We start from the raw sequence: 23,385 nt of genomic DNA, 5'->3' as shown, positions 1-23,385 counted from the left end.
GGGCCATATTTTTGACACCCAAAAGCCTGCAACCGTGCAAAGTCCATATCAACATTGGGCTAAGAAATGGCCCAATGTCAATTGGCAAACAGGAGGCCCAAAATTGAAGAGATGCTCCGTAGGCCCATTAGGACCTCGAACCTCGAACCACGATCCGATCCTCCACCAGCCCCCACTACACTTGAGTTACTTTTTTGTACACGATTTGACGATTCGATTCTCTATTATCAGGTGCCACCGTAAGCATGACTCTCAGATGATACTTGCGATTCTATGATGACACGTGGATAATTACAACGGCCGATTGTTTTCTTACATTGCGCACAACTTGTCCCGCATAAGATACGGTGGTCTGAAAAGCAGTATAGTTCCTCACTATCACCATGGGAAGGCGCAAAACGACAAATCGCGAGTTAGAAATCAAATAAGCAAAATTAAAAACCCATGGATGTTATCGGGTTCTCGGTCTTGATGATGTGGGTATTTACTCAAGACAGCAAATCTGAATCAGGTATTTTGAGATTATTTCTAGATCCTGTTGTTTCTTCAGTTTGATTTCGAACTGATTGCATGCTCTGATCTTCCCTTTTTTGGGAGTTTTATCACTTCACTTCTCTGTGTCAGAGGTAATCATTTCTTTTTTGTTTCTCCGCAACCTGCTTGACTGTTTCTCTCAATCTTGTTTTCTGTATTGCATGTGTATGTTCTTTATGAGTTATGGGTGTTAAATTTCCCTGCTTTTCATCTGGGTTTTGCAGGAATTTTGTTCTGACACCGGAACAAAAGTTCGGTTCTTTCAGAGGTTACTGGGTGTTTTCAGATTTGGGTGTGGCTTGTGTGTTACTGAAATGAATTCTGTTTAAAGACGTGTTGTTGAAATTGTTTTCTGTAGATTTAAATTCAGAAGATTTTGTGAAAATTCTAGCTGTTCTTTCAGTAGAGACGTATTGGAAGAGAAGTAAGACATGCATATAGATCTGTAGAGCTGAAGGTTTTCTGTGCACTACAGATGATGTAGGTATTTGTAAATTGTGATATTTTTGTTTGGAAGAGATTATAATGGAACAATTCCAAGGGCAAAACTCAACTCCTCCGTCCGGGTCGATTGATAAATCCAGGGTTTTGGAAATAAAGCCATTGCGGTGTCTAGTTCCAATTTTCCCCTCTCAACCAAATTCTACGTCATTCAATACCCCTCAGGGTGCTGCCCCCTTTGTTTGTTCAAGCCCATCTGGTCCTTTCCCTCCCGGGGCTGCACCTTTCTACCCGTTTTTTGGTGTTCCGGGGTCTCAAGGGCCCCATGGACACAATCCTCAAACTACACCCAGTCAAACTCCACCTTTTCGCTTCAACACACCAGTGTCGGATGCAGTGCCCATCAATTCTTTTCGGGCTGGAGATACAACACCATCTAGGAAGGTTACCAGGAGAAATGCTAAATCACAACCTCAAGATGGTGTTGCAGGGGAAGCTGATACAGATGCAGAGGGGGTAAACACTAGATTGCGGAAGAAGGGTTCTATGGATCCAGAAGTGGATAATATTCTCACATCTTTGAATATCATTACACTTGATCCAGCTAGGCAAAATGATGGTGACAAGGACTCAGTTGAATATGCACTACTGATATTTGATTTACTACGAAGGAAGATTGCACAGATTGAAGACTCGAAGGGATCATCACCTGGAATAATCAAACGCCCTGACCTAAAAGCTGGTACAATCTTGATGACAAAAAATAGTCGGACAAATGCTACGAAAAGAATGGGATCTGTGCCTGGAGTTGAAATTGGGGATATTTTCTTTTTCAGGTTTGAGCTTTGCTTGGTGGGATTGCATTCACCATCAATGGCTGGAATTGATTATCTTAGGGTGAATCTAGAAGAAGAGCCTGTAGCTGTCAGCATTGTTTCATCTGGAGGATATGAGGATGATGTAGAGGATGGGAATGTTTTAATATACAGTGGTCAAGGTGGGAATCTAAATATAGATCAGAAGCTTGAAAGGGGTAATCTTGCTTTGAAGAATAGCTTGGAAAGGGGTAAAGAAGTAAGAGTAATCAGGGGTGTGAAGGATGTAGCAAATCCTTCTGGGAAAGTTTATGTCTACGATGGTCTTTATAAAGTTGAGGAGTCATGGGTTGAAAAAGGAAAAGGTGGTTGCAATGTGTTTAAGTTTAAATTAATTAGGCTCCGTGGCCAGCCTGAAGCATTCACGATGTGGAAATTGATTCAGCAATGGAAAGATGCCATCTCTTCAAGAATTGGGGTTATACTGCCTGATCTTACTTCTGGGGCAGAGAGTTTACCTGTTTCTCTGGTTAATGATGTTGATAGTGAGAAGGGCCCAGAATACTTCACATATGTTCCCACTATCAAGTATTCAAAAGAAGCAAATTCAACAGATTTTTCTAGTGGCTGTGCCTGTGCTGGTGGTTGTCTGCCTGGTAATCAGAACTGTGATTGCATTCAGAAAAATGGAGGCTATCTTCCGTATGTTGCAAACGGGGTTGTTGCAAATGCTGGGCAATTAATTTATGAGTGTGGACCTTCCTGTCTGTGCCCTCCTAATTGCAAGAATCGAGTATCCCAAGGAGGCTTGAAAGTTCGCTTAGAAGTTTTTAGAACTAAGGATAAGGGTTGGGGTTTGCGGTCCTGGGACCCCATCCGAGGCGGAGCTTATATATGTGAATATGCAGGGGAAGCCATTGATAATTCTAACATAGAGGCGCTAGACAGGGACATGGATGATTACCTTTTTGATGCTACCCGCTCTTGTCCTCCAATCCTTCCCAGTGATTCCAGTGAGGATATGAAGATGCCATTTCCTTTAGCTATTAATGCGAAGAATGTTGGGAATGTAGCTCGTTTTATGAACCACAGTTGCTCTCCAAATGTAATCTGGCAGCCGGTTTTACGCACAAACAATAAGGAGCCCGATCTCCATGTTGTGTTTCATGCCATTAGACACATCCCTCCAATGACTGAGTTAACCTATGATTATGGCATGCTCCCACCTGAAAAAATGGGCAGGAGGAAGAAACTTTGCTTATGCGGGTCTTCAAAGTGCAGAGGATTTTTTGCAATTTGACCCTCGGAGGGAAGGTTAGGCTCTTCATTATGTAACTTAGTATCTTGCTTTGCCCGGAATAAAATGTTTACAGTTTATGTTGTCTTCTTTTTTAATATAAACATGTTTATATTGTTGGTTTTGAATTTTTTTTTAAAATTGTCTAATATCTAGTTAAATTTTTTTAAGGTTTGTAGATCTTTTCTCTGCAAATTATGAAAAACTAAAACAATATCTCATAATTACTGTTTTTTAAGATTGTTAAGTGTGTTTTAAGAAGTTTAACCCAAGATAATGATGTTACTGCAGCAGCTTCTTTTTTTCTTTTCTTTTTTTCCCGTCATAACTCATGTTAGCCATACATCAAAAATAATGCATGACTGCTGATGATGAAAGGAGTCAATATTGCATTTACAAGGTGAATGTTCTTGATTGATTTAGAGCCTGTTTAAAATTGCTAGTCTTTTTTTTCCCCATGAGATTTACCATGTAAAAGTTACTTGTGGGTGCTAATGTGGATCCCTTCTCTATCAAGATCATGTAGCATTCATTGACATGCTGTGAGTTTAGTGCTACTGAGCTTATTGTACTACATTTAGACTATCATGTTCTGAGTTCTTGAAGAGGTCCGGGGCATGACTAGAAGCTTGTCCAGGTGTATGAGCTTCTCTAATGACTTTTTAGCGAGGAAACACAGGTGATAATTTATCCACTAAGACTTTGGCCGTAGGACTTAAAAGACTGATAAAATAGTTAGTTATCTGAGATCAATACCTGATATTGACCATCTTAGTTGTTGTTTGATGTTTTGCATTGTAATTGAGGAAAACAAACTCAGATTTTGGCTGACTTGGAGCCAAATGAGATCGACTCCATCTAGTATTGGGTGGTGGGCGAGGTTGCTTAATTTCACCTGGATATGCGAGTGTACCTCTGAATCCAGAAGTGAAGGGTGACTTTTTCTGTAGTTAATTATCATCTGAAATATCCCCTCTCTCTCTCTCTCTCTCTCTTGATCTCAAATAATTTTCTCAAAATTATCTTTCCGATGATGTACTGCTTTATTGTCGTATGTTTATTCACTTGCATATTATTTGGGTTTATTGTTGTATGTTTATCATGTTCTCACCCTTTTCTATTTCTTTGTTCTCAGATGTCTCCTAGCTGGCATGTAGTGAAAGAGCTTCAACGTAACCTGGTGAATCCATGTCAATTTTCCGAATTTATTTCCTAGGAGGGTTTTTATATTCAAGGCTGTGCAGACTGTAACATCAAGTACTCTTTTGGTAACTGTAGTAGAAAGGCACCTGGAAGGTTATGATCTTCCAGCTAACCTTCCAGCATTGTCATGTACTAGAAGTCATGTTGTAACGGTAGCTGTTGTACGATCAACTTTGCTTCTCTCTTGTAGATTAATGCAGATCTGTCAAGTTGAATAATTAGCTGCTTGTAATGGTGAAAATTATGCATCCTTTTATTTGTTTTGCTTCTGATTTTCACTATACTGTGGTGGGCCTGTTTCTTTGTCAAAACAATGGAGAATTTGTTATTTAGTTATGCTTGATGTTTATAGACTTCTTCCTGGCTAGAATGGAATTCCGGAATTGGTAATTGTCTGGTTCAACGAGGGAAAAGCAGTTGGCGTTGGCGCTGACGCTGACGCTGACGGTTGATTGCAGGTGGCTTATGGTTTCGGAGCAGGTAGGATGCAAGTTTCTTTTCTTCTGAAGATGAATGAAAAGGGTTAGTGTTCACAAATCCTCCATGGTTATGCATTTCATGGGGGTTTGGCTTTTTGCTTGCACTAGTCTGCCTCTTTAAATGGGAATGAAAATGGAGTAGGAAGCCATAGAGGGTTTTTATTGAAATGGTGATAGTTTATCTGGTGAGGTCGGGAATTCGATTTTAAGCCCATCCCATCCCTCTCATAGTAGTAGATCTTAAGACTGATCAATGGGGTGTGAAGACATCAATACCCTTATAAAGCACAAAAAGAAGAGTGAGATCTCATCCCATCGTTTTTGGGTGAGATTTGGTCAGACATTGCTTTCATATAAATGTTTAGTTATATACTTACGAACCAAATGTAACTTTAATATATTTGCAGATTCCACCAAAGCTTCTTTGCTGAGGAGATGGGTTTTGATGGTCAACAAAACATACAATTTAAGGAATATCTGGTTGTCTTTCTTCACAAAGCCTGCAATAACAAATCAACCAGCAATGCAACAAGAAGTAAAGGAATTTTTAGTTAATTAAAGTTGCATATTATAGTAAACCATGGACCTTTGTGGTCAAAGGTAAATTATTAGCACCATTGTTGTCACCATCTCCCAAATCTTGGAAGAAACTTGACAGATTGTTATGTGTAATTGCTGACCTGCCCCACCTTTGGAGCTTTTGTCTTCTTTGTTCTTCAAGAAGATTGATTTATATACCATTTTTCACATACATAGATGGACAAGGATATTGGTCTAAATGCTTTAGGACCACTATCCACGACCTTAATTAGAAACAATGTTTGAGGAGACCAATAACATTGTCTGTGTATATATATATATATATATATATATATATATATATATATGTATATATATGTATATATATATATATGTATATGTATATGAGTTGTGTTTCTCAGTTGGAAATTGAGGAGCTGGCATTTGGCTATGTTAAGCATGTAGCAGGATAGCAGCCAGGAAGATGAAGTCAAAAGTAACAATGTAGCATAAACGGCTGAGTTAGTTCGTAGTTAGATTCTGTGTGGCTGTGTGCTTACAAACTCTTGCATGATTCAAATTTGGTTTGTCAAAGATTAAACCCCACGTCGGATTAATATAATCCAATCGGATGGTATATAAGTAACGTTCTAGCACCTCACACACATGTGTTTTCTAGGTGTAAGAATTAATGGTGACGGTTTATGAAGAACAAATCCGTACGAACCCATGACTCATAGCAAACAGTAGTGTTTGGAATTGGATTTCGAGGATTGTCAAGACTATATCTCATATCGGAATGACATAACCGATTTACATGGATAGGTGGTTAAAAACTAACGATATTCTTGATGTGTTTATTAGACGAAATTGAAAAGAAAGTAATGGGATGTGCAATAAAGCTTATCACGTTGGTTCAAGGGTGGACTGCTTGGACGGTTGGACCAACTTGAAGCCATAAAATAAATAGAAGGCAACAAATGCATAAATAAATAAATAAATAAATAAATAAGACACCCGCGTGAAAGCTGCGAGAAATTGAAACATCCGCCCAGGCCTCATCGTTGCCAGCGTTTCTGGCATGGCATCAGAAGAGAGACAGAGAGATAGAATCTATGTCTCGGTATAATATCCCTTTGATATACAGGAAAAAACTAAGGAAAGATAAAAGGGTATAATTTTGGCGAGCAGAGAGAGGCAGCTGGTTTTTGATCCAAAAACCTCTCTACCTCTCCATTTCTCTATTCACTCCTCATTCGATACGCTTGTACACAAAATTTATGGATTACCTAGATTGGAAAGTTAGAGTCTTCTGATCCTTTTTGATGTTGTTTCTTGGGTGATTTCTTATGTCCATAGTGTAGGTATAGAGAGAATATTTTGTGATCGGAAGAAGAGGAGGAGGAGAGTTGAGTTGTTGTTGTGATTAGGAATCCAAATCATCGGCCATAGGGGGATGGCCCAGGATAAACCTGTGAGACTCTATCAAGCTTGGAAAGGAAGCAATGTAAGTCTCCATCTATTTTTGGTATTTGCTTCCAATTGGGTTTTCTTTCCTTGTTCATTGAATGAGACTGGTTGATCATGAATTGAATTGGGCGTTTGTTATTTCTTTTGTTTGATTTCGTATATCTGTTCTTTAACTATCCCTAATTACGGGATCCTTTCTTCTTTATTGAGTGCTACTTTGATTCTAAGATTGTGTAGTTTTTGAATTCTGTTTGTAAAGTATGGTCTGGGTATATACACGAGGATCACTGTGCGCCGGGGGGGGGGGGGGGTTGGGGCTTAAAGACGAGGGGACTGCTTTTTTGACTGAATTTCACTTTTAATGCCTGAGTTCATGACCATGTTAGCTGAGCATGTCTAGCCTTGATTTTATCGACGGTTTAGTTGATTTATTTTTCTGGTTCTTTAAATGTTCTAGTGCAGTTCACTATAAAGGGGGCAACCAGGATCCTCAATATTTTTTTTCCACTTCTTTAGTATGTCTGGTAATTTTTACTGATTATTAATTTAGCCACAACAATGCTCTGATTTTCAAATCAATTATCTTATAGGAGTTCAATTGTAGATCCAATTAAGTCAAACGTGTAGAGACTTTAGAGTTTAGACTGATAGATAGTTGTCGTAATGCCAGCTGAGTTAACATCTCGTCAGCAAAAAAGGAAGGAAAAGATTCTGGTGAATTAGTCCCAAACATCTCACTTATGACAGCTTTCATGACTATAGGCTTATGGACAAAAAGTTTGTAGAGCTGTTGGTGGAGTCTCTCATTGTGAATTAAATTTCTGGCCTTAATGAACTATGATATTTTATTTTCAGTTTCCGTAGTCAAATTCAGGCATTTTCTTCTTCTTTTTTTAGTCGATTGGTTTCTTATGCTTGCTGATACACACACACACAACACACGACAGTTGGAATATTTTTGGAAATGTGCGTACGGCATGACTATAATTTCTCTGACCTGGCTTTATTCCATACTATTTTGATGTTGTCAGAGATTTCTATGTGGGGGGATGTTGATCTTCGGTCCTGATGCGGCATCATTGTTTCTGACTATACTGCTTATTGCTGGCCCTGCAATCCTTTTTTGCATAAAAATCTATAGCAAGATCAATAACGAGCTCACCAGACATCCTGGGAGTTGGTATCCTGTATTATTTATTGGCGCTGCTCTCACAGTTATGGTATGTAATTATGTATACATTCACAGCCTGGCTACAATGTGTATTAAGTATGCACAATTTTGAGGACCTTGTTAAGAATCACAACAAGCCGATTCAAATACAATTGAAAGCACCAATTAACAAAATAAAAGATAGATTTGATTGATAAAATTCAAAGAATTGAACCCTAATACAATCTCTCACGGAGAAAGCAGAGATTTGGAATATTTGGACAGTTTTAGCTAATAAATTGCAGCTCTTGTTATGTTAAAAAGTAAAAACTATTTGATTGGAGTTTATTTTGTTTTTGTGCCATATCACGTCCGAGATCAGCCTTATGATTCCTGAAGTTTATACTAACACTTCTCCATTGTTTCTGGTCGACTGTATGTTTGTTCACCCTCTTCTAAAATTATTATGCAACCATTACTTTTAATATGCCTACGTCCTTTGACAAATGTTTTCTTAAATGATCTTTTCTTAAGTCATTATATAGTTACATGACAGTGGACAGCTAAGTTTATCACACTCTGGAGCTCCTTACAACATCTGAAACACAAATTTTATACCAAGGTCAACTTTTTTGCAGGATTTATTATTTCTCTTATTGACCTCTGGTAGAGATCCTGGAATAGTCCCCAGAAATTTAAAGCCTCCAGAAACAGATGAAGCTTGGGAAGTAACAACACCATCAATGGAATGGGTTAATGGTAGAACCCCTCACATGAAATTACCTCGAATGAGAGATGTGAATGTGAATGGCCACTCAGTAAAAGTGAAGTACTGTGACACTTGTTTGCTCTATCGTCCTCCTCGTGCTTCTCACTGTTCAATATGCAACAACTGTGTTCAGAGATTTGATCATCACTGTCCATGGGTTGGTCAATGCATTGGAATAGTAAGTACATTCCTGCATGATATTTTGAACGTGGTACTGAATGCTTGTTATTGAATAACAAATAGGAGTTTCTTGTTTTGCCATGAGTCCCAACAAAATACGTGCTTGATAGAGTCGTGCCCATACACGCTCAGCACCCAAGGCCCAACCGACACCCACCCATATGGGCCGGCTGTACCCAAGGCCTCCCAGCCCATACTAGAAAACCTTGGGTACTAAGGGAGGCCCATACCTCCCCCTATAAACAACATCTTAGCTCCCATATCTTTCGATGTGGGACAATCCTATCAATACCCTCCCCTTCAAGACCAACGCCCACGTTGGTCGAGCACCATGGCCGACCACTCCGGCAGGCGCACCCCCGTTGGATCCTATCAATACCCTCCCCTTCAAGACCAACGCCCACGTTGGTCGAGCACCATGGCCGACCACTCCGGCAGGCGCACCCCCGTTGGTCGAGCACCATGGCCGGCCACTCCGCAGGCACGGTCCCAAGTTGAAGGCACAACAGGATCATGCTCCGATACCATTGATAGAGTCGTGCCCATACACGCTCAGCACCCAAGGCCCAACCGACACCCACCCATATGGGCCGGCTGTACCCAAGGCCTCCCAGCCCATACTAGAAAACCTTGGGTACTAAGGGAGGCCCATACCTCCCCCTATAAACAACATCTTAGCTCCCATATCTTTCGATGTGGGACAATCCTATCAGTGCTTTGGAAAGTGAAGTTTGTAAAGTTGAGCTGAGACTAAGTCATTTTTTCCCCTTCTGTTTGTGATTGGTATAAAACTGTTGATACAATGATTAAGTTATTGTCTACCAAATGACCTTAAGGAACTAGACAATAACCTCCTCTCTAGAGTACTTCATATGTTGCATTTATGCTAATGTCCTTTTCATTCATTAGTAGAATGTCTTCTAATTTTTTTTTGCAGTAGTTAGAAACTAACATCGCTTTCATGTTGATTTGAATGCAGCGCAACTATCGGTTCTTCTTCATGTTTATATCAACAGCAACCATTTTGTGCATATATGTCTTTGTTTTTTCATGGATCAACATTCTCGAAAAAGAGAAGAATATCTGGAAGGCCATGTCACATGATGTACTGTCAGATTTGCTCATAGTCTACTGCTTCGTGGCTGTGTGGTTTGTTGGCGGCCTTACATTTTTCCATCTCTATTTGGTTTGCAAAAACCAGGTGACTTTCTTTCTAAAACGTATATTAATTATTTCTATATGAAAGTGTGGTGAATTTGTATCATATTTCTTTTGCAAGCTAATATTCAACCACGAGGTTCATGAAAACGCTTTGCATATGTTCAGCATGCCTGACGAAATGCATAAAAACACATGCACAAACATACATACCTTGCTGGATTACAGAAGTTGTATGTTCCTGCTTGTGCTTTGTTCTAGGAACACATAAAAAAGCTACCTATTTGGACAAATGTGCACTAGTTTGTTTTCTTGCATGCTTTATTCTGTGCAAACTATGAATAATATATTCAGATACTAGTTAGCTGTGCAGATCTCCCCACATCCCAATAAGAAACTAATTGTATGATGGTTGACTGGTTCTTTTCAACCTTGGCTTTCTCATTTTGATCCTGTTTTTGACAGACTACGTATGAGAACTTCCGATACCGATATGATAAGAAACTGAATCCGTACAATAAGGGACTGATGAGAAATATTGGCGAAACTTTTTTCTCCAAGATCCCACCTTCAATGAATAATTTCCGGTCTTTTGTTGAGTTCGAAGATGAGCATAAGGTAGTCGGATCTTTTACCCCTATTTATGGAGAGGATATTGTTAGCTCCAAGGAGAAAATTGACATTGAACTGGCAAATAACCTTGCCGACAATAGTGCTTATTCACTTCCTGAAATTCTACGAAATTTGGATTACGATGATGAGGAGGATGACTCAAAAACAAAAGAGGAAGAAAGAAAACCCACTTTTGGTCAACTGTTCAGGACTGAGAAAGATATGCTAGAATCAGGGCAAGTCTGTGTTATTGCAGATGAAGGAACTGAATCCGTTCAAAGTACTACCGCTGGAGGTGGAGGAGGAGAATCTGCACAACTGTTGAATTCTGAAGGTGGAGCAAGAGCTTCTGTTCAAAGTTCCACTTCTAGTGGGGAGATTAAGCCTGTGGAAGAAAGTAGGGATAATTGCAGCTCCCATCAAACTGCAACACCAGCTCTCCAAGTATAGAGGTCAATATCTCACATTCCTTTCATTGCTGATCTCTTCCTTCTCTGTTTGTTAGACAAGTATATTGCTCTTTGACCGCTAAAGTAGAAATAGTATCCTCTAATGTAGTTTTGTTGTTCTGTTTTTATTTACTGATAGTGTAAAAGAAAGCTTAGTTTCTACTTTTATTCAAGTTGGTTGTGTCGTTTATCACACATACCCTATGAGTTAAGATAAGAACAAGATTGTAAAGTAGGCTTTCAATAAAGGAGCAAAATTTCTATCAGCCAAGACTGTTTGTGTTTATTTATGAATTAGCTTATTGTGACAACAATACGCGACAGGCACGCTCAACTGTTTTGCCTTTTTCGTTTGTGAATACATTGTTTAATAGGGAAAACTTGGGCATTTTGATTTCTTTTAATCCAATCATCATACACATATACATGTTTGCAGTATGAATTCATTTTACACAAGAAATAAGTTGAACTCCAATGCCACAAGATAACAAAATAAAAAATTGTCCTTCGTATATTATTTCTTGAGGACGCATTTATATCCTGTCCAGTTGTTCATGTTTCTCAATGGATCATCTTTGATTTAGCCTCCATTCTCATCTAAGCTTCCATTCAACTCTAGCAGTTCGTTTTTTTCTTTCTTTCTTATCCTCAAGGCGAACATGTGAGCTAGTGGTAGAGTTGTAGGGTGCAACCTAGAGATCATAGGTTCAATTCCTGAAAATAACCTCTCCATATATTATGTGGGGTTAGATCTGCGTACATCTTGCATGTCCTCGACCCCCCCGGCCCATTGTTGGAACCTTGTGTGCGGATGTTGTTTACCTTTTTCTTTCTTATCCTCCCGTTGGTATTGATACATTTTGATGACAGGTTCTGCTGTAAAACATCTCTTCTTTGGCTCAAACATTTTGAAGTGGATGTGAAAGTTCTCCTCATGTGTTGGAACGGCTGTCCCATTTTGGTCATCCAGGTCTCGCGATCGAATGCAGGTTGTTTCATTGGGAAAGGAGAGGAATTTGATTGTCTGCTTACATCCATTTGTTTGTCATAAAGTTCAGACTCCTGTTTGCTGTATGTTTGTAGATGTCACACATTTGTCCAATAATGGTGAAACCCGCAGGTGAAGGTATCTGTAAGGGTAAAAGGGCCTGTAGATACTGTCATACGTTTTTCATATTTGACAAACACAGATTTGAAGATTTTCTTTATATTTGCTTTTAGACTTGTAGGACTTTCCTGGAAAATTTAATTCATATCACAGAAAAATTGTATCTCACTTGATTTTGAAATGGTGCAGTTTGCTTTATCCTCTGCCCTGGATCAAGCATAAGATAATCTAGAGGGTTGAATTTGTCTTTTTAGCTGGAAAACTTCACCCAAACACTATATCAATAATGTCCATTTTGATCCAAAGATTCGCATGACTTTGTTTTTCTTGCGTTGTCGCTCTTGATTTTGGGTCCAGAAAACGTGTTTGTTGGAGAATTGGAGTGCGCAACGGCAACACTAAGCCTACATAACCATTTTTATACCACTCAGGTTGAGTTATGTGATCTAATGTGTAATAAATTTCTGGATAATGAATCTGTCAACTAGAATCTGCTGTAATGAAAATATCACCACTAGTTTTTGCCCAAATTCATTACCAGTTATCACAACCACCAAAAAAAGCAATCAAGACAGTCCTATAATCAGTTGCCACGTGTCAAATGCCCATTTCATCTCATAGATTTCCTTGGATGAGACTCAATCCCAAGTCTACCAATCATAAACTCCACTCTTATCCAACGTTCTCTTTAGTCCCTTCTTCTTCAAAGAAGCTCAAAGCTCACAACTTTGCTCCCAAAAATGGCAGCAGAGATGGCGCTTGTGAAACCCATCTCCAAATTCAGCTCCAATACTCCCAAATTTGGCAACCCAGGAAGCAGACTTTCATATTCAAAGTTCACCACCATTAGAATGACAGCCACTTCACAACCAACCACGGCAAAATCAAGCAAGAAAGCTGCCAAATCTGCAATCAAGGAGACCCTTCTAGCACCAAGGTTCTACACCACGGATTTTGATGAGATGGAGACGCTCTTCAATACAGAGATGAACAAGAACCTGAACGAGGCTGAGTTTGAGGCTCTGTTGCAGGAATTCAAGACTGACTACAACCAGACACACTTTGTGAGGAGCAAAGAGTTCAAGGAAGCTGCTGACAAAATGCAAGGGCCTCTCAGGCAGATTTTTGTGGAGTTCTTGGAGAGGTCTTGCACTGCTGAGTTCTCTGGGTTCCTTCTCTACAAAGAGCTTGGAAGGAGGCTTAAGGTCTGGTTTCATATAGTTCTCAAGGTTTTTGATAATATGCACAGCTGGAAATGCATTCCCAATTTTTCCTTTCTTGGGTTAGATTGGGCTCTCTGAATGGCAAATGCTTATAAAATTAACATTTTTTTCATTTCTTGCTTGACTTGTTAGTGAATTTGACAAAGACCTGAGTAAATGGTCCTTGCCTGTTCTTTGATTTTGGGATTTCATTTTAGCTCAAATTACATTCTGAAAATGGGTTAGAATTGGGCTCAAATTGACACCAAGCCTTTTAATGGCATTTGTATCAGAAAACCAATCCAGTGGTAGCTGAGATTTTCTCTCTCATGTCCAGGGATGAAGCCAGGCATGCTGGGTATGCAAAATTATATCCTCCTTTGCTCTCATGTGCATCAGTTTTTCTAACCACCATTAGTTCAGTATTACTTAAATGACTATAATTTTTACACTGTTTGCAGGTTTTTGAACAAGGGTTTATCCGATTTTAACTTGGCATTGGATTTGGGTTTCCTGACAAAGGCTAGGAAATACACATTCTTCAAGCCCAAATTCATTTTCTATGCTACTTATTTATCTGAGAAAATTGGGTACTGGAGATACATTACCATTTACAGGCATCTCAAGGCCAATCCGGAGTACCAATGCTATCCCATTTTCAAGTACTTTGAGAACTGGTGCCAGGATGAGAATCGCCATGGCGATTTCTTCTCTGCACTGATGAAGGCACAGCCCCAGTTTCTCAATGACTGGAAGGCTAAGCTTTGGTCTCGATTCTTCTGCCTTTCGGTAATCTTGCCATTCTAGATAAACTCAGATATTCTCATCCCCACTTAGACTGCTGATTGATCTTCTACCTATTAGTTTTTGCATCTTTGACAATGTCATAAATATGTTTTGCAGGTCTATGTGACTATGTACCTTAATGACTGCCAGCGTACCAATTTCTATGAAGGCATTGGACTTAACACTAAAGAATTTGACATGCATGTTATCATTGAGGTAAGACTATGCTTATATCGCATTTTCATTTCTATAGGGATGACACTAAGCTCAGCTTTGGATGTCTGAAAACTGCCATTACTAACTCATAATGCTAATGAGTTAACGTTCAATGCATTTTCGTCGATGGTTTGATCCCAACTCTCTCATAGAAACACACAAGTAACATTAGCTTTCTAAACTGGTCGAGCGTGTTTTGAATTACTGAACTTTTGTTCATAATCAAGTTGTTTATCTGGAATTCTCTTTATGCAGACAAACCGCACAACCGCAAGGATTTTCCCAGCTGTGCTGGATGTTGAGAACCCAGAGTTCAAGAGGAAGTTGGATCGAATGGTCGAGATTAATGAGAAACTGCTTGCAGTTGGACAGAACGAGGAGAATTCCCTGGTCAAGAACTTCAAGAGAATTCCCCTTGTTGCAGCATTGGTTTCTGAGCTCTTGGCCGCATACTTAATGCCACCCATAGAGTCTGGATCCGTCGATATTGCAGAGTTCGACCCACAGCTTGTGTATTGATACCTTTTGAGTCTCAACCTTCATCACTTCTTTCATGTTTAGCTTCAGTATTGCATCAAATTTACTTTGGAAGGCTCGACCTATGGAACCGATTGAATCATATATGTGAAGAGTGCATATTTATCTGTTCTAATGATAGTGCACACATTTCAGTGCCCGTTATAGTATCAAAGGAGCACGGAGCTATACAAAAAAAAATAAAAAAAAATACTGGGATCCGTAAAACTGTTGTTCTATGAAATATGCCAAGGCCATAATGAAACATCCAACGGATGAGACAGAGACAGCAACTATGCTATGTCATTAGCACAACTTATGAAAGCAAACATAAGCTGTAGAGCAGGATTACTGAGAAGACAAAATACAATGTATAGACAAAAGAAAGCAGAACAATCATATTCTGCATAAGAGTTACTGGTAGTTTCAAAGTCAATTTCGAGCAGATGATTGGATATCATCCGGCTACACTAATTGACTGACTCGTAGGGAGGGATAACGAGGGAAGATGTGAAACATAAAATGAAAAATCTGTACAGAATAATGACTCAAAGGAATACTTTGCAAAATACAGAGAATTTCTTCAGTGCTGTGTGGTGGTTAATCTTGTCCACATTTACCTTCTCCAAAGCTAATACGTTTGTTCATCCAGCAGAGTTAAAACGCAAAAGAATTGGAATTCATTCATTCAGATTTAGTCTGCTCTTTCTGTGGCCGAACTACCAATCTAAATGTCCATACAGCTAGGAGAGTTGCCTCTATCGGTGCAAGCCAGTATACGAGTATGTGCTCCTTGGTTATATGATCACCACGAGCATAAGCCCATCCCATCGCCTGTAAATTTCGAAAAGGTTTATCAACTGTGTGTTCTTTAAAATGTTTCCAGGACTAAAAGGACAGAAATGAGATACTGATATGCCAAAGATGAGTTCTAGATACTTACAGATGCTGGGTTCATGCATCCACCCGTCAGATCAGACCCGAGTACTTGAAGAGCTAACTTTGATACACTTGATATCCAAGTCTTCATGAAAAAACTTCCAGGGATCTTTATTGCTAGCCCGAGTGAGATGATAACAATTGCAAATGTTAGAAATCCTTCAGTCAGTGCACCATGATGGATTTCAACATTCAAACGTGGACCCAGTCCTACTTGAGGGAAGATGTCAATCAGGATCCTAACCCCGGTAATAGATCCGATTACCTAGATGAAAGAACAGAGAGAAGGACAATGCGTTACCAATTGAATGGAAAAGTTCAATGATATACGTCAGGAAAGTGCAAACACAGACTCATCCTATCAAAGACGAGCCAAATAGAAGTTCTACATTCTAATACTCACCTGTGAAAGTTTATCGACTAAAATAATCTAGTATAGCTAAAACAATAATACAATGAAAAAAAAATCCAATTCAGAATTCAGCTGAATTCAAAGATATGAAGATAATACCAACTTGAGTTTGCCAACAAAATGTTAAGGGCAGCAAGAACCAAGATCAAGAAACATCAAGAAGCTGAAGGAAGATGAGATCCTGGTGATATCAAGAGCAACAATGATGGTAGGAAATATACAAGGTTCTCTAGTTTGCCAAAAACAATCTCTCTACGGTCTATCAAGGCTTCTTTAGGTTCTTTCGGCTTTGGTTCTCATTGGTTGCTTTGTTGCCTCCACAATTTACTGGATTTAGTAGGCAAAAAACTCAAGTAGGTTGGTCTTAGTTCTCATTGAGATGTCAGTGTAGGGTAGATCAAAGACGGCAGCTTATGTTGTCATGAGTTTGGCAAAATGTCAGCAATATTATGTATTGACTGTATTCATATCCCTACATTGAAAGCCAGTAAAACCCTTCTCTTTTCAAGATTTTCAACCTTTATGCTCATTTTAATTGCTGTGATGGTGTGCAGCATATTATAAACCTGGATTCCTCTAGCTGTGAAGGCCAACAAAAATGCCAATTTCTCTAATTTCTCCATTTCATAGGCAAGCCAACAAGAAGTTTAAGAAAATTCAAAATCCAACCAAACAAACCAATCTCTCTATGCAACCCTTTCCTTCCCAAGCTAAATAAACAACAAAATCAAGCGAACTCAATGCAAATGGTGAAAAGGAAATCAAACCTGAGCAGGAATTCTAGCCCCAACAGTGAAGAGAAACTGACTGAAATCCCCAGAAATGGCAGAAGAAAGAACAGTGAGAGGATTGTAACCCCCTCCTTTGCTAATCTTCCCCAAAAATGCAAAGAAGAACATGTTGGCGATCGACAAAGCACCCTTGACAATCTCTCCTTGATGGTCATAACCCAGCCCCAAAATCTGGTACACAAATATCTTTATCATAGCGCCCGACCATGCATACATGAAAGAAATCACGAAATCCGCTACAATCAAACGAGCTTTCGCCATTGGAATGGAATTACAAGATCCGGGTTTTGTTCTTATCTTGATTTCAATGATTTATACACAATTTTCTCTGCTGGGTCATGGTCATAGACGTCGAAATTGCCCAAGAATGCATACAAAAAGCAATAATATATCTCTCAAGCGCAGCCGTTTTGTTCTTTCTTCTTCAAATTATTCAAAGTCGTGTGCTGTAAACCCGTGGTACCCGACATTGATTTGCAAGGAGAGAGGGAGGGAGCTTCGGATCTGAACTAATCAACGAACTTTCCCATGTATTACTCCGTTGTCGGATTTAGACTCGTTGTGCGCCGCCAATTATTTTTATCACGGGACCCCCGAAATTAGGCAATTGCGACACAAAACGCAGAATATGGAGTCGTTTTATTTCTGGACTAAATAAATATTACCTTGGACTAGGGGCTTCTTATGGAAGGATTACTTTTGGTTACTGAAAGATATGATATAGTTCAACTCGGTTACTGAATTTTCAAACATTTCAATTTGAAACTTAAAGTTTAAAATTATTCCAATATACACATGAATACATTTTTCACTATTCAGTCACATTTCTTAGTTTGATTTTTATGCCATGTCAATAAATTTATTGCTCGAACAGTGAAAAATATGAGATAGCAATAAGACACGAACACCAACACAGCACCCCGAAGGGCAAAAACCTGTGTTGGTAACCGAACTTATCAACTACTCACACACACACTATCTAACCGATGTGGGACAACATATGGTAAACATAGTGTCAATCAAACATCACACACACACGCTTAGGCTACTGCCGTTTAGCTTTTTTTGAAAACCAACCACACACGAGATAGCAATAAGATATGAACACCAACACAGCACCCCGAAGGGTAAAAACCTGTGTTGGTAACCGAACTTATCAACTACTCACACACACACTATCTAACAGATGTGGGACAACATATGGTAAACATAGTGTCAACCAAACATCACACACGCACGCTTAGGCTACTGCCGTTTAGCTTTTTTTGAAAACCAACCACACACGAGATAGCAATAAGACACGAACACCAACACAGCACCCCGAAGGGTAAAAACCTGTGTTGGTAACTGAACTTATCAACTACTCACACACACACTATCTAACCGATGTGGGACAACATATGGTAAACATAGTGTCAACCAAACATCACACACACACGCTTAAGCTACTGCCGTTCGGTGACCGAATTATGCTCGATCATATTTTTTAGTAATCAAAAATTGCATTATGCTGAACTCAGGCCTAATATGGACTTGTCTAGACCCAGCCCATTATAATCAGTTTGGTTCAAATCTGGCCTTGATCTAGATGGGCCTCGACTGAAAAAGCCCAGTCCATTTCTTGACGGAAAAGAAACTCTGTATTTGTAAGCTACGCAGATCCAAACCCAACACCCCCTTTCCCTTGGTCTCGCAATCGGAGAAGAAGAAGAAAGGCTAGAAGAATGAGCAGCATCGGAACTGGTTACGATCTCTCCGTCACCACATTCTCCCCGGATGGCCGTGTTTTCCAGGTCGAGTACGCTTCCAAAGCCGTCGACAACAGCGGGTATTTCGAATTACTACTCTCTTATTCTCTTTTACTTTTTAAAATTTTCTGTTTTTGGGTTGACTGTTTGATTTTCCGTCGGTTTTGTTGCTTGCAGGACTGTTGTTGGGATCAAGTGCAAAGATGGGATTGTTATGGTAATGCTAATCTGTAGAGGGACTGTTATTGTCTTTTAGCGTTTAGGGTTTGTTTTGATTGGTTTTTTTTCCTGTTTCAGGGTGTGGAGAAGCTCATACAATCGAAGATGATGCTACCTGATTCCAATAGAAGAATACATTCTGTTCATCGCCACTCTGGCATGGTACGATGTCTATGACCTCACTCACACTGGAGTAGAATTTCTGTTATGTACCTTCTCGGTTCGATTTAATGTTTTGAACTGTAGCGGTATCATTGTGAACAACGCAATTCCTTGTTTGGTGTCCAAACTTTCTCTCTATAAACCTTACGTGTCTCTTCCTATTACAGGCTGTGGCAGGATTAGCAGCAGATGGTAGGCAAATAGTCGCAAGGGCCAAGTCTGAAGCTACAAACTACGAGAAGTGTGCTTTGCAATTTGCCTTTAGCATTCTACATTTTGTCATTTTCTGTTTTGTGCAATATGCCGCATCTTGTGTGTAGATTGACAATTTGTTAAGGAAATGTGTGAAAAGTAGATGTTATATGGGGCATGGCTTATATTTATATTTATCAAGTCTGATTAGTAGACTCTGAAATACAATCGTGGATTAGGACTTAGGAGTAGACAATCCTATTTGATTTCCTAAATTTGGTTTTAAGTAAATATTCGGACTTTGGAGGTAGTCAACTAATCTTTTTAAATTTTCTTTTGCTGAAAGTGATTTCCCATTTGAAGGTCTTGGCATGCAAATATGTTCTTCCATTATCAAGCAACACCATTTTCCAAGGGCACCAGTTAGTAACGCCTCTAGAGTCCTGCATTGTTAATAAGGGCACTAGTTAGTAACACCTCTGGAGCCATGCTATATTAATAGGGGCACTAGTTAGTAATACCTTTAAATAAACTAGAGGAGAATTTTTTTTAGTAGACACATTGGTCCTAAACTATAGTTGTGGGGAATCATCTCACATTTTGATGTAATGGTAAAGCTTCATCTCAGTTTTTAAAGAAATTATTGTGCAGGGTATATGGTGAACCGATTCCTGTGAAAGAGCTTGCTGACAGAGTCGCGAGTTATGTTCATCTATGTACTCTATATTGGTGGCTCAGGTTTGAGGAATAAAATTAGTTGACCTACTTATATTTATTTTCTCCTTCTACAAGAGAATAATTGATCGTTCTGCAGACCGTTTGGATGTGGAGTAATTCTTGGAGGTTATGACAGAGATGGACCGCAATTGTACATGGTTGAACCTTCTGGTGTTTCATATGTAAGTTGATTTATTTGCAACTACTGCTACAATTGATTGGTTTTAGTGCCCGATTTTGTTTATTTGCTCGTCAATTCTCTACCCTCATGCCTTAAAATATATTCTTACAACTATGTGTAATTTTTTTTTTTGTTGGTGGCATTTTCTCTAGAGGTATTTTGGTGCTGCTGTTGGCAAGGGAAGACAGGCTGCTAAAACGTAAGTAATTAAAAGTGATGAACTTTTATTTATTGAATTTTAGTGTTATTTATTATTAGTGAAATGTTGATGGCAATCTATCTTTTGCTGCAACCTTCTTATGCCAAAAGAACACAACCTGAACCATGCTAAATGATATCTCCAATTCTCTCTGTCTGTGTTAACTTGTATGTATATAAATTTATCTTCCTAATTGTTCAGTATATCTATTGCGAAATGCTGCAACATTGGCATGGTTATAACTACAAATGTAGAGGTTAGTGAAGAGCTGAACGATGTCTGGTGATAGGCAAGCAAAATTAGCTGATTACAGGTAAAATCATGATGCTAAAGGCAAACAAGAACGAGATTCGTATGGGCATTGTCTTTGTATTTTACAAGCTTACAAGCATATGGTTTTATACACTAGTTCAACTCAACTGACTTTGAGCTGAACATAATCAAGATTTACCGCAAGACCAGTGTGGTTATGAACATCAAATCATCAATATGGAATTTAATGGATTGAACATTTTGTGCGCACTGCCAAATGGACATAAACCTTTTGATTGTGTACATTTTGCTTGTCCAGAATAATCTCTTAATCCTTACATTCATAATAATAGACAGTTCTCAGTCATGTGTATTCACTTAGGTACTATATGATTATATTAATATCTTATCTGACTGTTTTGTTGTTGGTTAGGATGGTCTGGTTATATACTTAATTTTCTCTTTAGTGTGTCCAAGTGATTAATCACTACTCTGTTTTGTATTTTTGAGCTTGTTCCATTTTCAAAAAGTTGTCTTGCTTGTTTTTATACACTATATTGACAGATTTAAGTGACGCCACTGATATGCTTAAACAATATTTGACAGAGAGGTCGAGAAGTTGAAGCTTTCCGAATTGACCTGCCGCCAAGGAGTTATTGAAGTTGCCAAGATGTGAGTTGTGTTATTGACTACTTTTTGGATGATAAGTTCTATCGTCACTATTAGTTGGTATCTGTATCTTGTTGATTCCTCAGTATTGTTCAAACTTATGATGTCATTATCTAGTTGTGGTTTCATCTCTTCAATCTTAGGAACTTAAATTTTCATACTGTTGTTTGCTTTTGCATCTATTATAGAAATCCCCATGGTAAGAATTGTGATTGTGATTGTGCTGGCAAACAGAAAGCCGTTGAGACTTGCATTGGGAACATAGATGAGTTGTTGTTTATGTGGAAAAAAAACCAGAGTGAAGGTTCATAAACTATGATATGAAAGATTAAGTAGTTATCCATTGGTTCCAGTTTAAATGTTTAGTCTTGAACATCTACTGAGTTAACAAAGATCCTTAGAAGAAAAAAAGAGTTGACAACGATGATGGATATAAAAATGAAATGATCAGTAGGGAAGAACAGGCACACTTCATCATTGCCTACTTGGGGGTTTAGAGATGATATAATTGATTGGATTGTATAATATCTATGCTTAAGTTTGCTGCTAATTATCCGATTGCCTGATGTGCAATGGAGCCAGTATTATTTGGCATATTCTGATACTAAAGATTTTTGAATGCAAATTTAGAATTCTTTTTATTCCTTTGACATTCTCATATAATGCTAACCAGAATTTATGGAGTACATGATGAGGCAAAGGACAAGGCATTTGAATTGGAAATGAGCTGGGTGTGTGATGAATCAAACCGCAGGCATCAGAAGGTATTTCTAGCTCTTTATGAAGACAGAACTAACTTTTGGAATTTTATTTATTTTGGACTCACTTTGCTGCAGAATTCAGTTTTTTGGGCCATTTCTGGAACTTCATGCTTCTTTGGCTATACATTATTACATTGTCAAATATTTTTAGTGCTGAAACAGATCTTATCTAAAGGAGTTGCAAAACTTGAATGTTCTTACTTCTTAGATTTAGTTTAACATGCATCCCATGTTGAGTCAAAACTTCAATCCAAGCACACTTTCCATTTTTTTCAATTGCATATCATGTTTATGGTTTATGATTATAAATAGCAGTTTACCTAATTTGTCGACAAATATCTGCCCTGATAGGAAAATGTCTAGCCACAGGCAAACATGTGACCTCAGTGGTAGAGTTGCAAGGGTGTAACTTAGAGGTCCTAGGTTCAATTATTGGAAGTAGTCTCTCCGCATATTACATTCTGCCTTTCCCTGACCCTAACCACTCGCGAGAACCTTGTGCACGAGAGTTGTTTACATTTTTTTATAGAAAAATATTCGGTTCGGAACAAGCTTAGACAGTTTATCATCAGAATCATCTATTAAAATCTGGCCCTCTTGCTAATCAGCCCTCTAATATTGATTTTGCCTACAGTGATGTTCTAAATCAATAGATGAGACCAGACTGACTGTCTTTCTGCTTGTTGAGACTGTACATTGTCGCGGCAATAAGGCTGGTTCCTGCAGTTAATTTTCCTTTTGTTTCTATTATGATCAGGTCCCAGATGACCTTTTAGAGGAAGCCAAGGCAGCAGCTAAAGCGGCACTCGAGGAAATGGATGCAGATTAGAACCTTTGTCATATTTTCCCCCTCCCAACAGTTGTATTTCTTTGATGATCATGGAATCATTCGAAACATTTAAAACTTATGTTAAGATAGACTGGCAGGTTTACTTACTCCCTGTATCATTTGACTGTTGATTTTGAACTGAGATACTTTTTAGTTCAAGTAATTCATGTTTGCTATCTTTGTAGTAGATATCCTACTGTCAATTATTATCAGTTCATGAGGCAGTCCAGAAATATGATGCCAATTTCCCCGAACGATGATATTCAATGATATTATGCTCCATTCTGAACCGTCAACCATGCCTGTTCAAATCACAAATAACTTCCTAAAGTGAGTAACCTACAATTGCCGATAACTTTGCTCTCCCTCCAGCTTTGCCCCCTTATATGCCACTAAGTGCCAGTGGTAAT

At 38.8% G+C, this 23,385-nt stretch overlaps 5 protein-coding genes across 6 annotated transcripts; 4 read left to right on the top strand and 1 right to left on the bottom strand.

Moving 5' to 3' along the window:
• The first annotated feature begins 358 nt into the window (after positions 1-358).
• LOC119998685 (histone-lysine N-methyltransferase, H3 lysine-9 specific SUVH1-like) lies at positions 359-4,622 on the top strand. 2 transcript variants are annotated; one of them, XM_038846054.1, is made up of 3 exons: positions 359-511; positions 759-3,104; positions 4,223-4,622. In XM_038846054.1, exon 2 carries the CDS (start codon positions 1,060-1,062, stop codon positions 3,088-3,090), a length of 2,031 nt encoding a protein of 676 aa, XP_038701982.1. In that variant the 5' UTR covers positions 359-511; positions 759-1,059; the 3' UTR covers positions 3,091-3,104; positions 4,223-4,622. The 2 variants fall into 2 exon arrangements, with proteins under 2 accessions (XP_038701982.1, XP_038701983.1); XM_038846055.1 differs by having other exon boundaries at positions 471-626.
• Positions 4,623-6,312: 1,690 nt separating this feature from the next.
• LOC119998505 (probable protein S-acyltransferase 4) lies at positions 6,313-12,352 on the top strand. The gene is made up of 6 exons (XM_038845857.1): positions 6,313-6,795; positions 7,790-7,978; positions 8,547-8,855; positions 9,837-10,058; positions 10,481-11,079; positions 11,947-12,352. Exons 1-5 carry the CDS (start codon positions 6,745-6,747, stop codon positions 11,075-11,077), a joined length of 1,368 nt encoding a protein of 455 aa, XP_038701785.1. The 5' UTR covers positions 6,313-6,744; the 3' UTR covers positions 11,078-11,079; positions 11,947-12,352.
• A 517-nt stretch (positions 12,353-12,869) lies between these two features.
• On the top strand, positions 12,870-15,040 carry LOC119998506 (magnesium-protoporphyrin IX monomethyl ester [oxidative] cyclase, chloroplastic). Its single transcript, XM_038845858.1, has 5 exons — positions 12,870-13,389; positions 13,680-13,744; positions 13,848-14,175; positions 14,290-14,388; positions 14,644-15,040. The coding sequence occupies exons 1-5, from the start codon at positions 12,925-12,927 to the stop codon at positions 14,905-14,907; spliced, it is 1,221 nt and encodes a 406-aa protein (XP_038701786.1). The 5' UTR covers positions 12,870-12,924; the 3' UTR covers positions 14,908-15,040.
• A 138-nt stretch (positions 15,041-15,178) lies between these two features.
• Positions 15,179-17,580, bottom strand: LOC119998507 (probable aquaporin SIP2-1). Its single transcript, XM_038845859.1, has 3 exons — positions 17,023-17,580; positions 15,848-16,108; positions 15,179-15,738 (listed from the first exon to the last, which is right to left on the bottom strand). Exons 1-3 carry the CDS (start codon positions 17,305-17,307, stop codon positions 15,589-15,591), a joined length of 696 nt encoding a protein of 231 aa, XP_038701787.1. The 5' UTR covers positions 17,308-17,580; the 3' UTR covers positions 15,179-15,588.
• A 1,127-nt stretch (positions 17,581-18,707) lies between these two features.
• Positions 18,708-23,162, top strand: LOC119998310 (proteasome subunit alpha type-3-like). Its single transcript, XM_038845610.1, has 10 exons — positions 18,708-18,874; positions 18,972-19,011; positions 19,092-19,175; positions 19,343-19,416; positions 20,019-20,105; positions 20,182-20,266; positions 20,418-20,464; positions 21,323-21,388; positions 22,059-22,149; positions 22,904-23,162. The coding sequence occupies exons 1-10, from the start codon at positions 18,771-18,773 to the stop codon at positions 22,973-22,975; spliced, it is 750 nt and encodes a 249-aa protein (XP_038701538.1). The 5' UTR covers positions 18,708-18,770; the 3' UTR covers positions 22,976-23,162.
• Positions 23,163-23,385: the final 223 nt, after the last annotated feature.

Source organism: Tripterygium wilfordii, chromosome 5 (genome assembly GCF_013401445.1).
Source record: "Tripterygium wilfordii isolate XIE 37 chromosome 5, ASM1340144v1, whole genome shotgun sequence".
In the NCBI taxonomy this organism is placed as follows: Eukaryota; Viridiplantae; Streptophyta; class Magnoliopsida; order Celastrales; family Celastraceae; genus Tripterygium; species Tripterygium wilfordii.
Note: the sequence above shows the minus strand (reverse complement) of the source record. Positions and strands in the feature narration are given on the sequence as shown.

What these genes read in the sequence shown, in the direction of transcription:
- LOC119998685 (XM_038846054.1), top strand. Translation starts at nt 1,060, where the DNA reads ATGGAACAATTCCAAGGGCAAAACTCAACTCCTCCGTCCGGGTCGATT.
- LOC119998505 (XM_038845857.1), top strand. Translation starts at nt 6,745, where the DNA reads ATGGCCCAGGATAAACCTGTGAGACTCTATCAAGCTTGGAAAGGAAGC. An exon ending in TTGGTCAATGCATTGGAATA is followed by an intron (nt 8,856 to 9,836) that starts GTAAGTACATTC and finishes ATTTGAATGCAG; the next exon opens with CGCAACTATCGGTTCTTCTT. An exon ending in ATTTGGTTTGCAAAAACCAG is followed by an intron (nt 10,059 to 10,480) that starts GTGACTTTCTTT and finishes TGTTTTTGACAG; the next exon opens with ACTACGTATGAGAACTTCCG.
- LOC119998506 (XM_038845858.1), top strand. Translation starts at nt 12,925, where the DNA reads ATGGCAGCAGAGATGGCGCTTGTGAAACCCATCTCCAAATTCAGCTCC. An exon ending in AGCTTGGAAGGAGGCTTAAG is followed by an intron (nt 13,390 to 13,679) that starts GTCTGGTTTCAT and finishes CATTTGTATCAG; the next exon opens with AAAACCAATCCAGTGGTAGC. An exon ending in CTCGATTCTTCTGCCTTTCG is followed by an intron (nt 14,176 to 14,289) that starts GTAATCTTGCCA and finishes TATGTTTTGCAG; the next exon opens with GTCTATGTGACTATGTACCT.
- LOC119998507 (XM_038845859.1), bottom strand. Translation starts at nt 17,307, where the DNA reads ATGGCGAAAGCTCGTTTGATTGTAGCGGATTTCGTGATTTCTTTCATG. An exon ending in GGGCTAGAATTCCTGCTCAG is followed by an intron (nt 16,109 to 17,022) that starts GTTTGATTTCCT and finishes TCTTTCATCTAG; the next exon opens with GTAATCGGATCTATTACCGG. An exon ending in GATGCATGAACCCAGCATCT is followed by an intron (nt 15,739 to 15,847) that starts GTAAGTATCTAG and finishes CGAAATTTACAG; the next exon opens with GCGATGGGATGGGCTTATGC.
- LOC119998310 (XM_038845610.1), top strand. Translation starts at nt 18,771, where the DNA reads ATGAGCAGCATCGGAACTGGTTACGATCTCTCCGTCACCACATTCTCC. An exon ending in ACTCTATATTGGTGGCTCAG is followed by an intron (nt 20,106 to 20,181) that starts GTTTGAGGAATA and finishes ATCGTTCTGCAG; the next exon opens with ACCGTTTGGATGTGGAGTAA. An exon ending in AACCTTCTGGTGTTTCATAT is followed by an intron (nt 20,267 to 20,417) that starts GTAAGTTGATTT and finishes CATTTTCTCTAG; the next exon opens with AGGTATTTTGGTGCTGCTGT.